The sequence below is a fragment of the Elaeis guineensis genome, chromosome 11, assembly GCF_000442705.2.
Source record: "Elaeis guineensis isolate ETL-2024a chromosome 11, EG11, whole genome shotgun sequence".
Taxonomy (NCBI): domain Eukaryota; kingdom Viridiplantae; phylum Streptophyta; class Magnoliopsida; order Arecales; family Arecaceae; genus Elaeis; species Elaeis guineensis.
This window is the reverse complement of record NC_026003.2, coordinates 115,767,597-115,792,651: the sequence shown is the minus strand read 5'-3', so window position 1 is coordinate 115,792,651 and position 25,055 is coordinate 115,767,597. Positions and strand designations below refer to the sequence as shown.

Below are 25,055 nucleotides of genomic sequence, written 5' to 3'. Positions count from 1 at the left end.
TGGGCTAAGGAAGGGTAATGAAATTCCCACCTTATCTTGTTAATGGGTTGATGCCCTTAGATTAATTATGAAAATGCAAATGCAAATAAACAAGATGACCAAGAATGTAAAAGATTTTAATTTAGAAATTTTTTTTTTAATTTTGATATTTTACTTCACGATTATGAAATGTCTTTTGTTTTGTTTTATTTTATTATTTTTTTTTTGTGATTAAGTAAATTCAAATGATTAGGTCTAAAGGAAAAGTAATTAACTAAAAATAATAAAAGAGAAATTAGAAGCGTACCTGAGTTTTTCAGCAATCACCAACTAAATATAGAAACCTAAAAGAAAAAGAAAGAGAGTTATAAAGCATGAAGAACAAATATTTGAAAATAATTTAAAACGCCAAATCCTCGGCAACGGCGCTAAAAACTTGATGTGCAAATCTTAAAATTTGTAAATAAAACCGCAAGCGCACGGTGTGCAGAGTAGCACGACCAGCGAGTACGGGTCGATCCCATAGAGACTTGATTTAAAAATAATTTTTAAATCTATGCTCAAGCGAGCTTTAACGAAAATCAAAAGTCGAAAGTTTTTTGCTAAAGACAATAAGACTAAGGATCTAGAGTTTTTGAATCCACTAAATCTAGATTAGAAAATTCTACCTAGAATTTTTCTTATTGATCCTAACGACTACTCCTCTTGTCTTTCCCAAGCATAGATTATGAAGGGACTAAGGCCCAACAATAACCCATCAAGATTCTTTACAGGGGAGTAGTAACTAGGATCCCTTAGGATTTTCTCCTCCTATGCACTGAATCAAGCATGAACTATGAAGGGACTCTGACCCAACTGTAGTTCATCAAAAATTCTTGACAAAAGAGGAAGAAAAAGAAACCCTAAGAAAAAGAAAGAACCCTATATAAAATTTCTACTCATGATCTAGCTTCATCGCAAACCCTAGAAGGGATGCTTAGATAGACATGATATAAATCTACTTACAAAATTTAAATGCAGAAAAATAAACTATCCTAATTTCATAAATTAAACTATCCTAATTGCATAAATTTAAACTGCATAATTTAAACTAACCTAATTGCATAAAATTAAATTGCATAAATTAAACTATCCTAATTGCAAGAAAAATAAATTGCATAATGTAAAGAGATGAAATTGCATAAAAATAAGATTTTATATATAAAAAAATTTATTACAAAAACTTCAAAGCTCGAGGCTTGAGAAGAGAGCTAAAAACCCCACTATCTAGGGTTACAAGCTTGATCGGAAGGAAGAATACATAAAACAAGGGCCTTTGGGGGCTTTTTATAGGCATTTGGGGTTATAAGGTTTTCAAAACTTTAGATGTGGGACTAAGAGGTTTTAGAGGGTTGTTAGGGGGGTTTATGGTACGTCGATGAGTCCATGGTCCATGCGCCTGTTGCTGTGGATCAGGCGGCTAACCAGATCACCAAATTAGTTGATTTTTGACCAATTTTGATCTGATTTGACTCGAATTTGACCCAATTGAGTCTTCTTTCTTCATTCTTCAATTCCTGGGTCAATTTAACTCCATTTTGCATAAAATTTACGCCGTTGGAATCCTCTTTCCTTGTTCTTTCTATTGATGATCTCTTCTTCTGCAAAATATAATAATAAGTATCAATTTCTTAATAAAGTTAGATAATTTAGATATTAATTGATACTTTTTATATCAATTTGTGACATAAATCACACCCTCCAACTTAATCATTGCTAGTCCCTTAGCAATGTACCAAAATAAGATCATATTTCAAAAAGATCCTTCCTTTGCAAATTAATTTAAGATCGAAATTCAAGAAGTTTTCTAGTATTACTAAGTAATGTGCTTCGAATTAGAATCGGTAGTCAGTCTACTTAGAAGCTTTCTTAGAGTACACTTAAAGTTTTATAGCACTTGTGTGAGTGATAACTAACTTAGTATTTCAGTATTAACTTGTACAGGCCAATTGTATCATTTTTCATAACTTAGTTCGATTAATTTTCTATACACCCCAGATTAAACAAAGAACTAAGGTAGCTTTCACACTATTTTTTTTTTTTTTTTTTTTTGCTGAGCATCCTGGCCTTCCCACCACCGTTTGACGCGAATCTCAACACTTGACTTAGGTGAAGAGATCCAGTTACTAGGCTTAGGGTAATCCATATTTACTCTATGTTTTGTATTTTATTTCAGGCAGGTAGCTCTTTCCTTAAATTCAAATTTCTTCAATTGGGGTGTAGAAAAAATTATCTAATTTAAATAATACTCAAATCCTTAATTGGCCTTACAATTAACACCTACTTTACCTTGTTAGTGTGCATGTGCAATTGGAAGTGCTAATAGTCTTTAAATGACCTAAGCCACCAAGAGTCTAACCAGCTAATCTTCTCCGTGACTCACTACATTAGCAAATACTTTCTAACTTACTCTTATTTCTTTTATAGATTAATTTATTTCATATATATATATATTTATTTATTTTTTATTTTTTTTACATAATATATTAAATGCAAGAAATAACTCATAGTGGAAGGAAAAGAAAATGATAACACCTGATTTTGTTCAAGCTCTCCCCCCAACTTGACCGACATTGTCCCCAATAGAGTTTATCTAATTTATTTGTCCTAAGCAAACTGAAAACAAAGAAAGCATTAGAAATTAAATAAGCTGGGTTGCCTCCCAGAAGTGCTAAGTTTTATGTCTTCAGCCAGACCAAACCTCGAAGCAACTTAATCAGAATAAGTTGGTTCATAAAGAACCATGGCATCTTCAACAGTCTTGACAGGTAATTCCAAGAATGGTTTTAATCGTTGACCATTAACTTTAAAGATAACACCATTACTTGGGTTTTCAATCTCAACAGCTCCGTGTGAAAAGATTTTCTTTACTAAAAATGATCCTGTCCATCTAGACCTAAGCTTTCTTGGAAACAGATGTAATCTAGAGTTATATAAGAGCACATTTTGTCCGATATTGAAAGTTTTTCTTATAATTGATTGATCATGAAATGCTTTGATTCGTTCCTTGTATATCCTTGCATTTTCATAGGCTTCATTTCTAAGTTCTTCTAATTCATTCAATTGAAGCTTCCTATGGTTTCCAGCGTCGTTCAAATTTGTATTTAGTTGTTTGATGGCCCACATGGCTTTGTGTTCTATCTCAATAGGCAAGTGACATGGTTTACCAAACACAATCCTATAAGGAGACATTCCTAGATTGGTCTTGAAAGCGGTTCGGTATGCCCAAAGTGCATCAATTAATTTCAAAGACCAATCCTTTCTATTGGCACTAACAGTTTTTTCCAGGATCTGTTTGATTTGTCGGTTTGACACTTCAACTTGCCCACTAGTTTGAGGATGATATGGTGTGGCTAATTTGAGGGTGACATTATACTTTTTCATCAATGTTGCAAAAGGTCGGTTACAAAAATGGGTTCCCCGATCACTAATGATTGCCCTAGGAATATCGAAACGGGAGAGAATATTTTCTTTAAGAAACTTAATGACCATTTTGCTATCGGGTGTTCTACATGCAATTGCTTCTACCCACTTTGAAACATAATCAACTGCTACTAGAATATATTCATTTCTAAAGGAATTTGGAAATGGTCCCATGAAATCGATCCCCCAAACATCAAAAACTTCAACTACCAAGATTGGGTTGAGTGGCATCATGTGTCGCTTGGTGATTCGATCCATTTTCTGACATTGAGCACAACTTTTACAATATTCATGAGCATCCTTAAATAAATTGGGCCAATAAAAACCACATTGGAGAACCTTAGCAGCAGTTTTCTTAGACGCGAATTGACCCCCACATGCTTGATCATGACAAAAAGATAAAATATTCATGACTTCGTTATCTGGGATACACCTTCTAATAATTTGATCAGGACATTGTTTAAAAAGATAAGGATCATCCCAAATAAAATACTTCACTTGGGCAAAAAATTTATATTTATCCTGCTTAGTCCAATGAGAAGGTATCTTACCTATGGCTAAATAATTTACAATATCAGCAAACCAAGGTTCAGTAGACACAGACATGAGTTGCTCATCTGGGAAAGATTCATTGATGGGTGGTTCACTAGATGGTGTGACTGAAATTCGGGACAAATGATCTGCTACAACATTCTCAGTGCCTTTCTTGTCCCTAATTTCTAGGTCAAATTCTTGAAGGAGCAAAATCCATCTGATTAAGCGTGCCTTGGCATCCTTCTTTGCTAGGAGATGTCTAATGGCTGAGTGATCGGTGTAAACAATGGTGTGGGTCCCAACCAAATAAGATCTAAATTTTTCTAAAGCAAAGACAACGTCAAGGAACTCCTCAGTTGTGGTGTAGTTAAGCTGCGCATCATTTAAGGTTTTACTTGCATAATATATCACTCTAGGCAGCTTATTTATTCGTTGACCTAAGATTGCGCCCACAACATGATCGGACGCATCACACATTAATTCAAATGGTTCAGACCAGACAGGAGGATGAATGATTGGAGCTGATACAAGTGCATTTTTTAGAAATTCAAAGGATTCCAAGCACTCATGAGTAAATTCAAATTTGGTATCTTTTGCCAAAAGATTAGTCAGTGGACGTGCTACTTTGCTAAAGTTGGCAATAAACCTTCTATAGAATTCAGCATGACCTAAAAATGAACGTATTTCTTTCACAGATTTAGGTGGTGGAAGACTTGCAATTAGATCTATTTTGGCCTTGTCCACTTCAATCCCCTTTTTAGAAATGACATGGTCAAGAACTATTCCCTGTTTGACCATAAACTGATATTTTTCCCAGTTGAGAACTAGGTGCTTCTCCTTACATCGTTCTAGAACTAATTGCAGGTGATTCAGACACTCGGAGAAGGTTAGGCCAAAAACAGAAAAGTCATCCATAAAAATTTTTAAAAATCGTTCTATCATATCTGAAAACATGCTGATCATGCATCTCTGGAACGTTGCCGGTGCATTACATAGTCCAAAGGGCATTCGTCTATAGGCAAAAGTACCAAATGGACAGGTGAATGTAGTCTTTTCTTGATCTTCAGCGGCTATGGGGATCTGGTTGTAACCGGAGTATCCATCAAGAAAACAGTAAAACTCTTGTCCGGCTAGTCTTTCCAATATTTGATCAATAAATGGCAAAGAAAAGTGATATTTCCTTGTCGCAGCATTCAACTTTCTATAGTCTATACAGACCCTCCATCCCGTTTGGGTCCTAGTTGGGATAAGTTCGTTTGCATCATTTTGGACCACTGTTATCCCAGATTTTTTGGGTACTACTTGAACTGGGCTTACCCAAGAGCTATCAGAAATAGGATAAATTATTTCACTATCTAGGAGTTTCAGAATCTCCTTTTTAACTACATCCTTCATAACTGGATTAAGCCTTCTTTGGGCTTCTCTTGTTGGTTTAGCCTCTTCCTCTAAGTATATTCTATGTTGAACTATAGAAGGGCTTATTCCTTTGATATCTGCAATGGTCCAACCTATTGCCTCTTGATTTGCTTTTAGAACTGACAATAACTCCTCCTCTTGCTTGGGATCTAGGTTTGATGCAATAATTATAGGCAAAGTTTTTTTGGGTCCTAGATATGCATACTTGAGATGTTCTGGGAGGGGCTTCAGTTCTAAAATGGGTGCTTCCTCTATCGATGGTTTAGGTGATGAGTTCACCATCTCAATGATTGGTTCAGTAGGAAGTATCGATTCCTGATTAATCTGATTTTCTTTAAGTATTTCATTGACATCCTCAGACTCATGGATTAACCAGGGGTTAGACTCTAAGTCGACTTCATCATCACTAATGTCAATGGATTCATAAATACCATCTTGGACTACATTGACATCAGCATGAGAAGAGGATTCCTGTTCTAAGTTAAAAACATTAAGCTCAATGGTTATATTCTCAAAAGATAACTTCATTAGACCATTTCGACAATTGATTTCAGCATTGGCCGTAGCTAAGAATGGTCTTCCTAAAATGACAGGTATATATCCTTTAGGATTCGCAACTGGGTCTCTAAAACAATAAAATGTACAGAGAAAATGAAATTTTCAACCTTTATCAGAACATCCTCGACCATTCCCTTAGGGATCCTGAGAGATCTATCGGCTAACTGTAATGTGATCCCAGTAGGTTGAAGTTTTTCTAATCCTAGTTGTTCATACACCGAATATGGAAGGATATTCACACTAGCTCCTAGATCTAGCAAGGCCTTTTTTATATTGGTTTCTCCAATAGCACAAGAAATTGTTGGAGCTCCAGGGTCCTTATATTTAATTGGCACATGGCTAGATAGGTATGAACTGACACTTGCAGCCAAAAATGCTTTCTTTGGTACATTAGTGGTCCTTTTCCTAGTGCAGAGATCTTTTAAAAATTTGGCATAAGTTGGAACCTGATGGATTATATCTAAAAGAGGAATATTAACTTGGACTTGTTTAAATACCTCTAAAATTTTGTCTAAATGTTCAGATTTATTAGATTTCAGTCTGTTTGGAAAAGGAGCTCTAGGACTTTTAAGTACTGGACTAGGTGAATTTTCAGTTTCTGGTGCTTGAGGTTGAAAGGTAGTAGTTTTAGAAGGTGACTCGGCAGATGAGTCATCTATATCATCAAGTGCAACTACCTTATTGTCTATTTGTTTTTCTGATCTTAAGGTATGAATGGCATTTACACCATTAACTTGGTTTCCTTGTTGGGGTCGTGGACCATTTTGGTTCCTAGGATTTGGCTCATGTTGGCTAGGTAACCTACCATGTTCTCGTTCACTAATGGTCGAAGCCAGCTGACTTACTTGCATTTCCAGACGGGCTATAGCTTGGGTGTTATTATTTATGAGTTGACCCGTGGTTTGCATAAAGCTGGTATGTGTTTTCATCATGGCTTCTAGGCTTTTCTCTAAAGAGATAATTTTCTTGTCATTATCATGGAAGCCTGGCGGGTTGTTCATCACTGGGTTGGACCTTAGATTTTGCTGATTGAAATTTGAATTATCTACATTAGGATTCTGGGACCATGAAAAATTCGAGTAATTCCTCCAACCTGGGTTATATGTGGGTGCATAAGGATTGTTCAATGGTCCTTGATAGGTGGCATTCACCTGTGCACACTCATTCGAGTAGGAACATTCTTCTAAGACATGGTCTGGTGCATTGCACCCTTTACACATGGGTGCAGATATTTGATTTACATTGGCTGGTCTCTGTAATTCTAAGGCTTCCAATCTACGTGTTAAGGTTGCAATCTTGGCCTCTGATGCTAGGGTTGGTTGAATTTGATGCATTCCTCCTCTTGAAGGTGTAACTTTATCAGGTTCCCTAGTTGTTTCCCATTGTAAATTTTTCTCGGCTAGGTCTTCTAAGAATTGCCAAGCTTCAGTAGTTTCTTTGTCCATAAATTGGCCTTGGCACATGGACTCTAGTATGGTTCTTGAGTTTGAATCTAACCCCTCATAGATGATCTGGCATAGTCTCCAAGTTTCTATTCCATGGTGTGGGCATTGGGTCAAAAGATTCTTGAAACGATCAAAGTACTTCCAAAATGATTCACCAGCTAGTTGGTAAAATTGATTTATTTCATTCCTAATCCTAGCTGTTTTATGATGGGGAAAATACTTTTTTAAAAATGTTCTCACAAAGCCCTCCCAGGTAGTGACAGAATAGTTTGGCAGACTATAAAGCCACTTCTTAGCATTGTCCTTAAGGGCAAAGTTGATTAATCTAAGTTTTACCTCATCCTCTGTTAATTGCAGTTTCATGGTTGTACATACCTCCTCAAATTCTCTAATAAATATATAAGCATCCTCTAATCCTGTGAATTTTGGAAGCATATTTATGATTTGAGATTTGATTTCAAAATTGTTAGCTGTGGGTTGTGGCAACCTGATACAAGATGGTTGGATGGAGCCAACTGGATAACACAAATCCTTAAGAGTCATGGGTTGGATTGGTTCAGCCATTGGAACAACAGGAATTGACTCAATTCTAACTAGATGACCCGACACTCTTCTCCACACACGAGGTGTACGGTTCTCGATGTTTATACAATTTTTTTTTTTTTTCAAACAAGTGAAACAATAAATTAAACTCAATCTATCCTAGGGTTAACCTAAATCTAGACAGCTCCTAACTTGTTCCAAGATGACCCTTCAAGCCTTCCAAGTGGAGATTGATCAACTAGTTAGCCAGGTAAGTATAAGAGGTGGGAGGTTCACTCATCGTTACCTTTCTAGACACCAAACGAGTTGGTCAGGCCAGCAACTGAACCAATTTAACAAACCACCCTCAGGGACTTGCCTAGACACCAACTAATCAAACAACTCAAACTTGGTAGAACTCTTAGGGTTCCTTGTCCTATTGAGCTCGAATTCCTTAAGGTTGACGTCTAATTGATTTTAAGATTAAAGGTCTAGGTAATGTAATATGATAGAGATGGTTTTTGGGCTAAGGAAGGGTAATGAAATCCCCACCTTATCTTGTTAATGGGTTGATGCCCTTAGATTAATTATGAAAATGCAAATGCAAATAAACAAGATGACCAAGAATGTAAAAGATTTTAATTTAGAAATTTTTTTTTTAATTTTGATATTTTACTTCACGATTATGAAATGTCTTTTGTTTTATTTTATTTTATTATTTTTTTTTGTGATTAAGTAAATTCAAATGATTAGGTCTAAAGAAAAAGTAATTAACTAAAAATAATAAAAGAGAAATTAGAAGCGTACCTGAGTTTTCCAGCAATCACCAACTAAATATAGAAACCTAAAGGAAAAAGAAAGAGAGTTATAAAGCACGAAGAACAAATATTTGAAAACAATTTAAAACGCCAAATCCCCGGCAACGGCGCCAAAAACTTGATGTGCAAATCTTAAAATTTGTAAATAAAATCGCAAGCGCACGGTGTGCAGAGTAGTACGACCAGCGAGTACGGGTCGATCCCACAGAGACTTGGTTTAAAAACGATTTTCAAATCTATGCTCAAGCGAGTTTTAACGAAAATCAAAAGTCGAAAGTTGTTTGCTAAAGACAATAAGACTAAGGATCTAGAGTTTTTGAATCCACTAGATCTAGATTAGGAAATTCTACCTAGAATTTTTCTTATTGATCCTAACGACTACTCCTCTTATCTTTCCCAAGCATAGATTATGAAGGGACTAAGGCCCAACGATAACCCATCAAGATTCTTTACAGGGGAGTAGTAACTAGGATCCCTTAGGGTTTTCTCCTCCTATGCACTGAATCAAGCATGAATTATGAAGAGACTCTGACCCAACTGTAGTTCATCAAAAATTCTTGGCAAAAGAGGAAGAAAAAGAAATCCTAAGAAAAAGAAAGAACCCTATATAAAATCCCTACTCATGATCTAGCTTCATCGCAAACCCTAGAAGGGATGCTTAGCTAGACATGATCTAAATCTACTTGCAAAATTTAAATGCAGAAAAATAAACTACCCTAATTTCATAAATTAAACTATCATAATTGCATAAATTTAAACTGCATAATTTAAACTAACCTAATTGCATAAAATTAAATTGCATAAATTAAACTATCCTAATTGCAAGAAAAATAAATTGCATAATGTAAAGAGATGAAATTGCATAAAAATAAGATTTTATATATAAAAAAATTTATTACAAAAACCTCAAAGCTCGAGGCTTGAGAAGAGAGCTAAAAACCCCACTATCTAGGGTTACAAGCTTGATCGGAAGGAAGAATACATAAAACAAGGGCCTTTGGGGGCTTTTTATAGGCATTTGGGGATTATAAGGTTTTCAAAACTTTAGATGTGGGACTAAGAGATTTTAGAGGGTTGTTAGGAGGGTTTGTGGTGCGCCGATGGATCCATAGTCCATGCGCCTGTTGCTGTGGACCAGGCGGCTAACTAGATCACCAAATTAATTGATTTTTGACCAATTTTGATCTGATTTGACTCGGATTTGACCCAATTGAGTCTTCTTTCTTCATTCTTCAATTCCTGGGTCAATTTAACTCCGTTTTGCATAAAATTTACGCCGTTGGAATCCTCTTTCCTTGTTCTTTCTATTGATGATCTCTTCTTCTACAAAATATAATAACAAGTATCAATTTCTTAATAAAGTTAGATAATTTAGATATTAATTGATACTTTTTATATCAATTTGTGACATAAATCACCTGGCCTAGCTGCTGGGTCCGGGTCCGGGCTTCTTCACATGGGCTTCATCCTATCAAGTTCAGTTTAGCTTCAGAGCAGATTTGAGGAGTTTGCCAATATATCCAGAAGATTTTTTTTTGTACCAAACCTCATCCATCCCTTTATATATATATATATATATATATTTTTTTTTTTTTTTTTCTTTCAAGGGGCTGTTTAGTTGAAAATAATTTGACATAGGAAAATGATTTTCATGTCAGATTATCATATTTGGTATGAAAAAAAAAAGAGATGATAAAAAAGTTGGTAGACTTTATACTTATTTTTTGAAGACAGAAGGTAAAACAAATATCATGGGGGGTTGATATTTGATAAATTTTGGAGTGACAGTAATCTATACTTGACAAAAATACCCCAATAAAGCTGCATATATAATTATTGAATTTGTTCTTATATTTTTACAAATTCATTCAATAAAGAGCTTTTATAAAAAAATTAAGGTAGAGATGATATTATGTAAAAGATTATGTAATTATAGTCATTATATAAAAATTTATTAGAGATGACAATATCATCTTTATATTAAAAAAATTATTTTTTATGTTGAAAGATATATTTATAAATTTAGCTATATTCTTATGTGGATTTATCTCTAACCAAATGTAGTAATTTTTTTTCGATATCATTTTTTGAAGTAATTTTTTTACTAATCAAATATAATAAAAATAATTTTTTAATTATTTTTTAGATAAATAATTTTTAGAAATTAATAGATTATTTTATCCCAATCAAACGGACTTAAGTTCTCCAGGCTTCCGGAAATCTGAACCGGTCCGGTTCAGTTGCATTGATCCCATATGGCACTTCAAGCACCGGCACAGGATCATCCGCGCAAGCCTAGAGCCGACAGCTTCGCTCACAACGAGATTCCCCAGCAGTTCCCCGTCTTGTTGGCGGGGTCTGATGGTGGGCTCGGTTTGTTCTACCAATCGTAAGAGCGTTGCTACCAGAGTTTCTACAACTGGCGTTGCACGTTACCAACCTCTCACACCACATGGGTCCAACCCACTCTAGAGCCAGGAACCAAACGGCCAAACCCCACGATAAGCGCCAACCTGGCAACCTTCCTCTCCAACTCACCCGGGTCCAGTCCAGGCCCTCGTCTCCACTTTAGCCCTCTGCTCTACCATTTCCAGCGAGCCAAGCGCAAAACTAGGGTTTTCGTCGGAGACACCTCCCCCCTACCATCAGAGCTTTGGCAATGGCGATCGCGGGCCAGAGTCCCGACATCCTTGGAGAACGCCAGTCCGGCCAAGATGTCCGCACCCAGAACGGTACTCTTTTTCCCCTACATCCTAGGTTTGGTTAAAGCGCTGGGGCTATCCATTGTAATAGCTCCATTTCTTGGTCCTCCGCTTTGGATCATCTTGTCGATATTATTGGGGTTGCAGTGGTGGCGTGTCAAGCGGTTGCCAACATCGTGAAGTCGTCGCTGGGCCCGGTCGGTCTTGACAAGGTTAGTCTGCTTTTAGATTCCATAGTCATCATTGTTTGATCTGTTCTTGGAGAAAGAGAGAGATTTTTTACTTGTTGGATTTGAGATATCTAGGCTAGTAACTGGGATTCTCTTTGCGTTGCCGATATACATGGCATTGGATTCTTAAAGATCGCAACTCGTGGTTTGTGTCATGAACTTCAGCGGCCTAGGAAAAGTGTCCTTTAAGACAACCGGTGGAGACATCTCGTGATTTTTCGAACGGTTTTAATGCGTTTTTATTTTTTTTCTACCCAGAGATTTGAGTTATATAATAGCTGGAAAATGTGCATTTGGCTTAGTTTCGATTGCTGTTATTTTGTTTTGATTAGGGTTTAGATGGCGCCCCTTTATGTTGGAATTCACTCATGCAAATTGTCAGAGCATAAGTTGTCCACTCGTTGGATTTTTTTCTTTCTTGTGTTGCCTTTATGGACCTTATTTTGCTGATTATGTTTATTCTTTCTCTAGAAGTTTAAAGAAAGTAGGGGGTGCCGAGACTCTAATAAGTGCAAAGTTATATCTGATTAATATTTTGATATACAAATTAGTTGATTTTTTGAAAACTGAAAAAACTCATGCCAAACATTGCTTTAGATTATGTTGAAGGGCCATAGACAAAGAATAGATACAATTTGTATGGAAGTAGTGGAAGATTATATAGGACTCTCCATGTTAGAATATTTGGCCATTGCATAGGAACTAATGATGAAAGAAGATATATAAACTAATAAAACCAACCTTGAGTCATGAAAAAAGCTCATTATCTAAGCTTATTTCCACCATGCCATTTAGATCAGTCAGAAGGGCCAATTTCTTGCCCATACAGTTGTTTTAAGCCAAGCCGAAGAATCTACTTCTCATGTTCTTTTTAATAATTGTGAGAAACATATACATATAGAAAAGAAATAATAAGCTGGGCCATAGGGAAGAACTAGGAATTAAAGTTTGTACCATCTACAGTGGATACAAGCAGGCAATAACGAGTGCAAGATTTAGTTAGTAGACATTTGGAAGTTCCAGTGTTAGATTTTCTACGCTATAGGTCAAGTACAAGCCTTATGTTTCAGTATTCATATTATTAGTGCATAATTGCTTGTATGACGATGGGCCTTCATTCATGCGACTAGGAAAAGTGAACATGCAGGAGTTAAAAATCTAGAAATTGGACAAGACAGAGCAAACCTACTTGAACTGTGCTGGATGCTCTACCTTATGAAGAATCCAGTGGACCAACCCTTTTGGATGGTATTTTTATTCAAAATGAACCCTCTCAATAGGTGCCTTGAGGGAAAAACTTTAGAACCAGGGACTAGCATGCAAGGGTCAACAATGAGGGTATCTCACAACAATTTGCTTTGTTTAAGATTCATATAGAGTATAAGTAAGATTGGAATTATCAAAATATGTTTTTTCCTTGAATAATTTTTTTTTCCTTCGGCACTCTCTCCAGTTTCTCTAATTAGGTTGACTTCTCAAGAAGAGTTCTCCTTCCTAATTTCTCTCTTTTCTTCGGTTATTCTTCCCAACACCCATAGTCAGGTCCATTTAACATAGCATATCGTTACCATCTACTTTGTCTTCTAAGCTCATCAAATGAACTTGACCAATTGAATAAACACTGGGTAGATTGCACTTGCAGAACATAGTATGCAAATACTATTGATCTAACTCCCACAGAGACTAGCAAAGTTAGCACAGTGACAACGACATATGGTTTGAAGTGTAGTGTCAGCTGTCTCCTTTAATCTGATGGGACTGTGTGTTAATTTGAAACATATTAATCATATTAGTATCTTTGCAAGGTTTTTGCATTTAATATATCGAACACTCCTTTCTTTAGGCTGCTCATATATTCAATATATGTTTTTATATTAATCATTTTTGTTAAAGGTTCTTTTAGATGCTAGAAACTTAATTTCTTGTATCATGAACAAATTAGATGCTAGTTGATGACATTGGTGATGTGACAATTACTAATGATGGGGCAACAATACTCAAGATGTTAGAAGTTGAGCATCCAGCTGCCAAGGTAGACAATCTGAGATGTAATTATCCTTCTTACTTCTGTATTTTTCCTTGCTCATATTCACCAACTTAAATTCTCTATATTTGCTCCTCTTTTGGGGATCTAGGTTCTTGTTGAGCTGGCTGAGCTTCAAGACCGGGAAGTGGGAGATGGGACAACATCTGTGGTTATTGTAGCTGCAGAGCTGCTTAAGGTGACATGTAACCAGATCTTATGGTTCAGATTATGATGCTGTTATGTACCATAAGTCGTTTGGGAACATCATTCAGTATTTTGATGTATTTCCATATTTATATTTTGCCGCAGAGAGCAAATGATCTTGTGAGAAACAAGATTCATCCAACGTCCATAATTAGTGGCTACAGGGTGAGTTTTGTTCTTTCAATAGATGATATGTTGAGTATTGTTCCATTATCACCTTTTTTAATTTCATGTTCTTATGCTTAATTTTTTTATCTTATGGTTATGATCATTTGTGTTGAAGATTTATCTTTGTATCGCTAACATTTTTTTGATACCACTTGGTTGTCTATCAGCTTGCGATGAGAGAAGCCTGCAAGTATGTTGAAGAAAAACTGGCTGTAAAGGTATTAACTTCATTGTTCAATTAATATACTGGTACCTGTGATTTATTCTTTCTGAATTGAGTCAAAAGCTTGTGTAATGTTGTGACCCAGTCAATAATAAATGTACACGTCTTCAGGTTGAAAAGCTCGGAAAAGATTCCCTCATAAACTGTGCAAAGACAAGCATGTCTTCAAAATTAATTGCCAGTGACAGTGATTTCTTTGCAAATTTGGTGAGCTTGATGCAATTGCTTCACCTTGTATCTTAAGCAAGATGTTACCGTATTCTTCATGTTTTGGTCTTGTAATTTCATGTATCTTTTTTTATTTTTATTTTTTATTTTACATACTCCGATTGTTGGATCCCTTTCAACTGCCTTGCTTGATTATACTAGCATTTGGCTTCTCTTTTTTTCTTCCCCCACAGTGGGAAGGCATATCGGAGAGAGGCAAGGGATCCACTTCTGTTTCATTCATCAGGGTTTGGAAACCAAACACATAGAAAAAGGAAAAAAAAAATTATATCTCTACTATATATAGTCGAAAAAATTATTACTTTGTAGCCCTGAGGCTTGAGAATTAGTTTGCTTAGATTGTTTCATATTCAGGACTGGCGAACTTTTTGTTCTGTCACCCAAGCTTTGTTCTTTCTTTAGGTTGTAGATGCAGTTCAAGCTGTGAAGACTACAAATGCAAGGGGAGAAGTTAGATATCCGATCAAGGTTAGTTCCTAAAGAGCCATGTTTTCTTGTTTCATATCTTGCCTTTCCAAATGACGCTAATTGATATTAACAGTAAACAATCTGATGGATTTTGAATGATCTCAAGTTCTTCAGATTACAACTTTGGGTGATGTCTTGTTCATTGGCATATCTAATCGACATGCTTTCTTGGCAGTGTTTTTGGTGTTTCTTGTGCCAAACTTCAATGATTCACACATTTTGCTTCTCTATCAATCTACTTGAACTTGAGCTGCTATTTTTTGCTATGCAGAAACTTTTATTTTTAAGTCTTGAGCAGCCTGTTTATGAGATCCCAGAATCTCAGAATTTAAATATTGGAATTCCTAATACCTAGTCCTATGTGTGCTTTAAAGTTGTCATGGTGGCCATGCATGCTGGCTTGTTTTTTGTCTGATCTTGTACATTTATTCTAATCATGGTTCACTGTACTAGTGTGTACCAGCCTATATTGGGTGTAACATATGGTACCGTTACTAACAAAGACTTAGTACGGTGGGCGTACCGACTGTTGGTACATCAAACTAACCTCCGCACAGGGTGTACCGACACTGCACCAGCATAGTACTGGTACCAAGATGGTGAACCTTGATTCTAATACTATTACCTTGCATGTTTTTATTTTCTCCTTTCTGCAGGGCATCAATATCTTGAAAGCTCATGGGAAAAGTGCCAAAGATAGCTACTTGCTGAATGGCTATGCTTTAAATACAGGCCGAGCAGCTCAAGGAATGCCTACTAGAGTTGCACCTGCAAGAATTGCTTGTCTTGATTTTAATCTCCAGAAGACAAAAATGCAAATGGGTGTTCAGGTCTTAGTCACTGATCCTAGAGAACTTGAAAAAATTCGTTGGAGGTGAATTTTAGCTTGAATAGAATTCTTGTGCTTGAATTAAATTTTTGTGCTGCACCTGATTTAGAATGTTGTTCACAGCTTTTGTTCCACAAGTTATGCATCATGTAATATCTACACTTCTGTCTCTTTTCTCATTGGGTCTTTTGCTAATGCCATCTATTTTGCATTGCCGAATCATCTTTTGTTGTGGAAGTAGCCAATGGATGATAATATGACAGTAGGCAACTTGGCAAAGCCTATTGCAAAACCAGTTCTCTAGACCACACTAGGAATGAAGGGCCACATCCCTTTGTGGCAGGCCATGCTACAGGCATAATTGTCTTTTGGTGGGTGGAGATGAGTAACAATAAGTTTTTAGGCCATTTCACTGTTAGAATATAGTTTTAAACTGTGTCCAAATTGTAAAGCAACATAAAATATATGAGGTAAAACACAATAAATTCTACCTTATTGCAGTCCTGGTGGACTAAATGTAACTCAATGTCATCCACCATGGTTTCAGAAATACAAAATACTATTATTAGATATAGAAGTTAAACCTAATTAATTATATATACTATGTTGTGAGTTGGAACAGCTCGAAAAGAACATCAGAGGTAGTCCTAGATAGGAATGTTTGGTGAATGATGATTCATATAACTGACCCTCAATAGTTGGGATCAGGCTTGATGGTTATGGTTATAGCTACGATTATGCATCGACTATGTTGACTGTTGACTAATATTGTCATATGTAATGCTACGCTTGAGGGAGGTCTATGATCGTAATGCAAGCTGAGCATAACATAGCAATGTCGAAGCCTAAATTAAATCCACCAAGGTCATTATGCTAGTGTTTTTTTTTTTTTTTTGATTGTTTTAGTCATATGCCATATGTTTTTGTGGTATTACACTAGCAGGAGTTAGTAGTGAAAACAGCCAAACATCCATGGGTAAAGGAGAGTGGCCTTTATGATTTTGGAACTACACTCCAATCTGACTTGGTTGTCATAAAACTTTTCTTTGCATGCCATCAATGTGAGCCTCTAATCAAACTTCTTTGGTTCATACCTTTTACCAATTTCTTGCTATGAGTTTGCAGCCCCCAATTGGCTGTATTAACCATGCCAAGTATTTTTTATATGAAGTTGCTAGAACTACCTATTTTTTTTCATAGATGAATTTGTGTGTGCTTTTTACTTGCTTATTCAGTTTGTCATTACATCACTAGGAACCTTAATAACCTTTCCCTTTTTACAGAGAAGCAGACATAACAAAAGAGCGAATTGAGAAAATTCTAAAAGCAGGAGCTAATGTTGTACTGACGACCAAGGGAATTGATGATATGGCACTAAAGGCATGTTTTTTCTTTGGTTATTTATCAGTACAAATACATAAATACATATTTACATGCATGCATTTTTGTATTTACATTTTTTCCTGAAATTGGCAATAGTTCTGTCATACAATTGGACTTCACTTTGCTGCCTGGCTATTTAATATGTTTCTGATGCTGAGTATAGTTGTAAAAACTGCTTCAATGTGTTGAACCTTTGTTCTGTAAAAACTGCTTCAATGTGTTGAACCTTTGTTCTTCCATCCACCTCTTTGATGTTATCCCCCGAATAACATATGCTAAAGAAATGCAGTGATGCTTTCTGTGGCACAATCCATGGAAGCAATGAATATTTGTTGGGTATGATTTTGGTTGTAATTGTATAAGTTGTTGATGAGTGTATATGTTATTTGTGTATTATTACAACCCTTGGGCTACTTTTCTTGCATTTTACACCTGGTGAGGGGAAGAAACTGCATGTTTTCCTCCTAATATGTTAATAGTTTTGTTTTGCTACTTTTGGTGAGTTCTGCGAATGATTCAAGGGGCACTGTTTTTTTGCAGTCTTTGTTGAATTCCTTCTCTTTTTTTACTTGTTTCCCTTTTATCCTATTGATCTCTTTCTCTCTCTCTCTCTCATGCATGAACAGCCTCCGTGCTTCCTAAATCTCCTTTTTCCATGTTTATGAATAGCTGTTTACATTAGTAATGCCGCTTCTGAATCCTGATTGTTACTGTGGTTGTAAATGCAGACTTATTACCTACTATTTTACTTGGATAGATATCCATGGTGCTGCCTCATGAGTTTTTAGCTTTTGCCTTTCTGACTCTATGAACTAAGACACAGAAACATGCATACTTACATGATGATGCTTTTATGTTAAATGTTTTCACATAAATGCCATTGCAGTATTTTGTGGAGGCTGGGACTATTGCTGTGAGACGTGTTCGCAAAGAGGATTTGCGGCATGTCGCCAAGGCCACTGGTGCAACTGCGGTATTTTTCAATTCCTTCTGTTGCAAAGATACAAATTTTGATTATCTGATAGCTCCTATAATCAATTCTTGAAAGTTGGATTGCATTCTTAGAATGGGTACTCATAGGTTTTCTTTTACATTTGTTCTGCATATTTTTCACTGCTGCAGGATAGGTGCTTTTGTCTTTAAATAACTCTGCTGATGCTATGCAAATTTTGTCATTTGGTTGAGACATCATCTTCTCTCTATAATGACACATTATGGAAATCTTGTTCTTAAATATGCTACTATAGCCTAGTAGGTTTGTATTTGTAGGCGCTTAATGAAATAAATAAAACCTCTCTCTCTCTCTTTTTTTTTTTTTTTTTTTTCAATTTCAGATATCTTTTCAAGTCTTGTTGGGAATATTTTCTCCCAGTTTCATTTACCATGGATTTTTGAATGCCTTTTTTAAAAAAAGTGTCCTATGTCATATTTTCTTATTTTTGAGTAATACATTTGTTGTTCTTTTACTTGATAAGACTACTATATGCACAAAAGAGAGTTCACAAGATTTCACTTTAAGGAATCTGAAAAATCTATTCCAGGGTAGTTTCTGCCAAATATCAAGTCTTATGTTTTTATAGTTGTGGTTGCTTGTTGCTTAGAAAAAACATCAATGAGATACACTACATGGTAAGCTTTGTGAGGATTACTTAGCTGTGGTTGCTTGTTGCATAGAAAAAACATCGATGAGGTACACTACATGGTAAGCTTTTTGAGGAGTACTCAGCTTTCTTAGATTGAGATTTCAAAATATGTAGGTAGACTTTTTCTTTGGCATAACTGCTCTGCCTATGGTATTAAATATCAATCCTGCAATATATGATCTCAAATCTCATGCAGCTTACCTTAAGGACCCCGTTGCCTTCTAATTCTGCTACTTTTTGGTTTTTCTTTGCAAAACAATGAATATGTGCCTACTTGAGTATTGAATAATGTAATGGTTTGCTTTGTTTATTGATATCCCTTTATGAAGTAAAATTGATCCATTAAAAAATATTGTATTATTTTTTTGAAAAGTTTTTTTCGATATATGATAAATATAATGATTTAACATAAAATTTGCTTAAGTACAGTTTACAAATAAAATATATGATGGGAAGGTGATTTTAGGAAGACAATTAGATTTTAAAAACTAGCTGTCATTATTGCTTCATCACCTAACAAAACACTTAATTACTAAGTAGGAAAACAATGATCAGGTCATGGAATGCTGTACCGTGCCGAGCCGGTCGGTACACCCTGTACCGAGGCGGACCGGTAGGGAACCGGCACGGTTCGGCCGATTCAAATGGTATACTGATGGAGGAAGAAGGGAAAGAGAGGGAAAGTGAGAAAGAGAAAGAGAGAGAGGAGGAGAGGGAGAGAGGTGGGAGCCGCTGGAGGCCGGCGGTGGCCCGTTGTGGCCGGCGAAGGGCCGCGAAAGCATCCACAGCTCGTCGGTTCGTCCCATAGGGATTTGAAACGAGCGAGAAAGAGAGAGAAGGGGGAAGATCATTGGAGATGGGAGCGGGCGGCGTCGCAATCACGGATGCGGGCTTCACCGAGGCCGGGGGAGGGGGGTGGCGGAAGCGGCGTGGGCGGCGATCAACAATGAAGCCGGCAAACCATTTACCGACTTCATTGTTTAAAAGATTTTTTAAAAAAAATTAAAATCAATGAAGCTGGCCAACCATTTGCGGGCTTCACTTAAGTTTCGATTTTTTTTTAAAAAAATTGTGAAACAGGGGTGTCGCCTTTGTTTCACGGCCGCAGCACTGTGCGCGTGGACTGCACCGTTCGGTGGCCACGGCAGCTAGTCAGAGGCCGTCCGGCGGCCCCGCCCCCTCCTTCCCCTCTCTCCTTTTCTTTCTTCCTCTCTCTCTCTTTCTCTTTTCCTTCTCCTGGTTCAGGTCCGGTGCCTTCGTCGATTCACTGCCGGTTTGGTGCGGCATGAAATCATACCGAACCGTATCGTCAGCCGGCCGAAACGGCCGTCGGTACCGAGACGGCGAACCTTGGACCAGGTATTTAGCTACTTTCCAGTCTCTCAGCAATATGAATTAATGGCAATAATATTGAACATGTCGTATTGGGTGTTTGGAGTAACTGCATTGTGGTCTTTGGATTTGGTTAAGCTATTCCCTTAGTTATGCCGACAATTTTCTGCTAATCTCTAGAGTGGCATCACCATTATGTTCCTCCAAAACCTTAGAATCGATGCTCCACCTTATCATCCTGCATGTCTATGTTATTGGTGTTATACGAGCCTATACAGAGATTATTGGGTGAGATTTTCCAAACATAGAGAAATCTAACATAGTTAAGAGGCTAACCTTAGGAGCATTATCTCATCCTTAGAAACCTCATTGTCTGTGCAATTTGAAATTGTTGGATGTGATAAACCAATGCTGGAGAGGGACTCAATGCAATTGGATATTGGGTTATGGTTATGATATGAGTTTAGCAGGTTTGAGAGGGCAGATATAGGAGAGGGGGGTGGGAGATTTATTGGATGATATATATCTATAATGCATCTTTGAAGATGATAATACCTTCTGCCGAGAATGTTAGCCATCTTATCTTGTTAGAAACTTTCCGGTGTATATTTTGGTTTCATAGGCCATGGCATTGTGTAAAGATAAGATAATGTCCCATCCATGATTATTGCTTCTGTTATAAACTGCTGTCATGCACGTCTGTATTAACAGTCACCAGCAATATCATCAGCCTAATGGCTTACTGGTTTGCTTAGATAGCATTAGCCTATGCTGCTGTGGAAGGGTTTAGCTACTATGCTATCAATGATGTCTCTGGGATGACATTTTTTTCAAAATGCAAGGATGTTATCGATTATACGTACTTGAGGCAACAAACTGAATACCCCTTAGTTTGAGCATTAGGGCATGTAAGAAGGTCTTCTAAATTATTAAACATCATATTTGCTTCAAGGGAGAAAAAAAATGACCTGCTGAGGTGATTTTTTCTCCCTATGGGATTCGGGCCAGTCCACTCAAAAGGTTTCTTGAAAATATGAGCCTAATCCGCCTGTAATCCAATATTTTTAGGGTCTGTTTGGATGGCTGGACCCAAAATCCCATAGGATTCGTAGGTTGGGCTGGTACAATCATAAAAAATATTGAATTAGAGGCTGGATTAAGCCTATGTCTAAACCATCCAAGACTATCTTTTATATGGGCTGGTCTGAATCCCATAGGAAGAAAATAATGATCTGCCGAGGTCATTTTTTTCTCCTTATAGGATTCGGACCAGCCCACTCCAAAGGTTCCTGGGTATTGGGAATATAAGCCTAGCTCAGGCTTCTTTTTTCTAGCTTAGGTTCATGTGATTTTGGGCCTGGACATCCAAACAAGCCCTTAGCAGTGGGGCCATGAATCCTATGGGACTTTGGGCCCAACAATCCAAATAGGCCCTATGTTGTTTCTTAAGCTGAGCTTTGTGTCATAGTTTGCTTACAACACTTGCGTGTTCTGAAAACTTCAATACCTTTGAACTTTGTCATTGCTTGTACTCTCTGATTTTTTATTTAAATGTTTTATTTCAATCCATTATTCATGTGCTTAAATTGGCGGCCAGTATCTGGTTTATTTGTTAAAATCGGAAATTGATTCTCTACAGGTTTCCACATTTGCTGACATGGAAGGAGAGGAGACATTCGATTCATCATTTCTTGGATTTGCTGATGAAGTTGTGGAGGAACGAATTGCTGATGATGATGTAATCCTGGTGAAGGGTACTAAAAGTACTAGTGCGGTTAGTGTTCATTCACTTAATCTTTATCATTGACTTGGAGCCTGCTTGTTGTAGTCATGTCTGGACTAATGTGCGGCATTAAGCTCTTTGCTTTTCTTCTCCCTCAGGTTTCATTGATACTTAGAGGTGCAAATGACTATATGCTTGATGAGATGGATCGATCTTTACATGATGCATTGTGCATTGTCAAGAGGACCCTTGAGTCTAACACGGTAAACCTGACACTGATTTGCTGTTCCAAATTTTTTTTTCTCTGTATTTAAATACCAAAAGATTATTGGCCATACATGTAATATTTCCTCATTTAGAATCTGATAGAGAGAGAGGTGATAAAATCTAAAATTTATTTTTTTTAAAAGACAACATTTCTGGATTTTATGTCCAGGTTTACTTAAAAGGGTATGCCCCGTGCTAGTTGATTGCACTTAGTATTGTGTGTGAAATTGAGAGAACAGAAAATGTTCTCCGTTTAGAAGTTGATAGATCAGAAAAGGGAACATTCTGTGTGACCTTGCGTGCAATATTTATTTCAACATGTGTTTTAAAAACTGCTGTATCTGAGAGATTATTGAAGATCTAGGAGCATATATGAAGCACAAATATCAACTTATAATTTTTAGCATTCAACATTACAACAATTTCTCACATCAGTTGGTGATGTAGGTTGTTGCTGGTGGTGGTGCAGTGGAGGCTGCTTTATCTGTGTACCTGGAGTACCTTGCTACAACTTTGGGGTCTAGAGAGCAGTTGGCAATTGCGGAGTTTGCTGAGTCTCTTCTGATAATACCTAAGGTTATCTGCAGTTACATATCTGACTTTTTTTTTCCTGCCTTTGTTTTTTGATTGTAATAGAAGCATAAACTTGTCGGTCACAGGTACTTGCTGTGAATGCTGCAAAAGATGCGACTGAATTGATTGCAAAACTTCGGGCTTACCACCATACTGCTCAAACAAAAGCAGATAAGCAGCACCTTTCAAGGTATTGTGAAGCATCATAAACGCCCCTGCACCCCGGCGCCCGCCCCGCCGCCCCCGCCCCCCCCGGCCCCACCCCATCTCTCCCCCAACATAAAAAGAAGTAGATAAATTTTGTAGCTGGTGCCTTGGGGTAGTCTAATATGGATTTGGATGCAAGTTTTCTGCTCAAATACAAGGAAATGAAAAAAAATGAAGAGAATTGATAATATATTCAAGTTGCTAGTTTATTCTTATTTCTAATAATATGTTATGCCCCAGGTTTTATTAATCATGCAATTATAGCATATCAGACTACTTATATGAAGAATTCTAAAATTAAAAGGCTTGATCTTGTGTGAGCAACTGCAAGACCTGGTGGTTGGTTATCGTTAAGGAGTCTTATGTAATTTGCTAACAGCAAAATCTATTTTCTGATTTTTTTCCCCTGGAGCTGTGCTTGGGAAAACAAAATTATTGATCCAACTTGGCAATCTCATTGTCTGGAATTGATTGAAACGCTTGCACCCACCACCTTCTATCTGCAAGATTGCCTAGTCTTTTGATGCTTCCTTGATGTATTGAATTCATTTCACTTCATTCCAAAAATCATCTATTGGATTTGTTTGTGCTGTAATGGTGGGAATTTGAAAGCATCACTAGTGCTGAATGTGCACCAAAATCATGAAATTACTCATTATCCTGGAGAATTCAATCAACAATCAGTTCATTTTGGACTTATATATACATGAAAAATATCTTTGGTAATGTGTAGATTATCTAGACTCTAGAGAATATGCCATTCCTTTTATTATAACATTTATCTCTTTGCAAAGTTTCATTTGATACCTTTTACTTTTTTGCAGTATGGGCTTGGACCTATACAAAGGAACAATCCGCAATAACCTAGAAGCTGGAGTTATTGAGCCTGCAATGAGCAAAGTGAAGATATTACAGGTAAGCAAAATATTTCAGGCTGATGATGCTATAGACCATCAAGGATTAATGAGCTTCTGTTTATGAACAAATTTGTCCATGTAAAAATCAAATTAGGGATGATGCATATAAGTGAGGTGCTATGATGCCGCTGCTGGATTGCCACCCCAGTTCCAGTAATCGAACAAAGAGACTGACAACCATGTTGCCAATCAATTTGTTCCACAACCCTATTAACTTTTGTTGAAATACCTCATTCACAGCTTTTGGTTTAAGTGCACGGATACAATATTTTCTTGTCCCAGTTGTTGAGATTTTTTCAAAATGTTTTGGGTGCAGTTTGCAACTGAGGCAGCTATAACAATTCTGAGGATCGATGATATGATCAGGCTTGTTAAAGATGAGCAGCAGAATGAAGAAGATTAGATATTGGTTTGGTGGCCTTAAATGAACCAGATTAGCAGTTTTGTGGTTCTCGGTAGTTTGTTGTGATTCCACTTTAGAGATGGGAATTTTTGTGTCAGTGTCCGTCAATTTTGGTAATGATGATTGGGATGCTTATAAACTTACAGTTCCCATGCTGACACAGGAAAATGCTAAAGAAATCATCGCCATTTTTCAATTGTTATGTGAATCCTAGAAGTCACGGCTGAGAATTGTTCTGGTTGGTCTGTACTTCCAGGATTGTTATTGAATGGTTTCCTTAAATTGAATGATATTTTGGAAACTGTAATGCTGAATATATGCGATGCAACCTAACCTGTCAAGTCCCAACAAATTGACAATATTAGGCACGGCAACGAATAGGATTTGGATAGGATATTGTACTATTCATCTTCAAATTTGAACTTAATATCTTATATTTAAATTTTATCCGATATCCGATCAGATGAGAAAAGAGATATTCATATCGATACCCAATGAATTTGAAGATATTTATAGATAACTCATTTTTTTATATAAGTCTCGTATTCGTTTCATATTTAAAAAATAAATAATCAAAATAATTTTATACATATTATCAACTAAAATAGAATTACGAATTCAATATAGAACATAATTTATAAATTGAGATTTATAAAAATTAAATATAAAAATTGAATTATAATTTAATATAAAATATAATCATTAGATTTATTATTTTATTCATAAAAATTTAGTCTAGTGTTAAAAAAATAGTGAACTTGAATATCAAATTTTTAAATAATTTGATGAAATGAC

General features: G+C 36.5%; 1 protein-coding gene and 1 non-coding gene across 3 annotated transcripts; both read left to right on the top strand.

Moving 5' to 3' along the window:
* The first annotated feature begins 7,482 nt into the window (after positions 1 to 7,482).
* On the top strand, positions 7,483 to 7,589 carry LOC140852705 (small nucleolar RNA R71). Its single transcript, XR_012135607.1, has one exon. It is a non-coding gene; the product is annotated as a small nucleolar RNA R71 (small nucleolar RNA).
* Positions 7,590 to 11,245: 3,656 nt separating this feature from the next.
* Positions 11,246 to 24,561, top strand: LOC105053993 (T-complex protein 1 subunit alpha). 2 transcript variants are annotated; one of them, XM_010935357.3, is made up of 17 exons: positions 11,246 to 11,466; positions 11,584 to 11,648; positions 13,609 to 13,698; positions 13,802 to 13,888; positions 14,002 to 14,061; positions 14,232 to 14,282; positions 14,399 to 14,494; positions 14,918 to 14,983; positions 15,640 to 15,857; positions 17,096 to 17,192; positions 18,082 to 18,168; positions 21,810 to 21,944; positions 22,052 to 22,156; positions 22,608 to 22,736; positions 22,820 to 22,923; positions 23,765 to 23,855; positions 24,174 to 24,561. In XM_010935357.3, exons 1-17 carry the CDS (start codon positions 11,394 to 11,396, stop codon positions 24,258 to 24,260), a joined length of 1,641 nt encoding a protein of 546 aa, XP_010933659.1. In that variant the 5' UTR covers positions 11,246 to 11,393; the 3' UTR covers positions 24,261 to 24,561. The 2 variants fall into 2 exon arrangements, with proteins under 2 accessions (XP_010933659.1, XP_010933660.1); XM_010935358.3 differs by lacking the exon at positions 24,174 to 24,561 and adding an exon at positions 23,952 to 24,089.
* The last annotated feature ends 494 nt before the right edge of the window (positions 24,562 to 25,055 follow it).

Excerpts from the sequence above, each read along its gene's own strand:
- LOC105053993 (XM_010935357.3), top strand. The coding sequence starts at position 11,394 with ATGGCGATCGCGGGCCAGAGTCCCGACATCCTTGGAGAACGCCAGTCC. Across the intron at positions 14,283-14,398 it reads AAGAAAAACTGGCTGTAAAG|GTTGAAAAGCTCGGAAAAGA; the intron begins GTATTAACTTCA and ends ACACGTCTTCAG. Across the intron at positions 17,193-18,081 it reads TTGATGATATGGCACTAAAG|TATTTTGTGGAGGCTGGGAC; the intron begins GCATGTTTTTTC and ends ATGCCATTGCAG.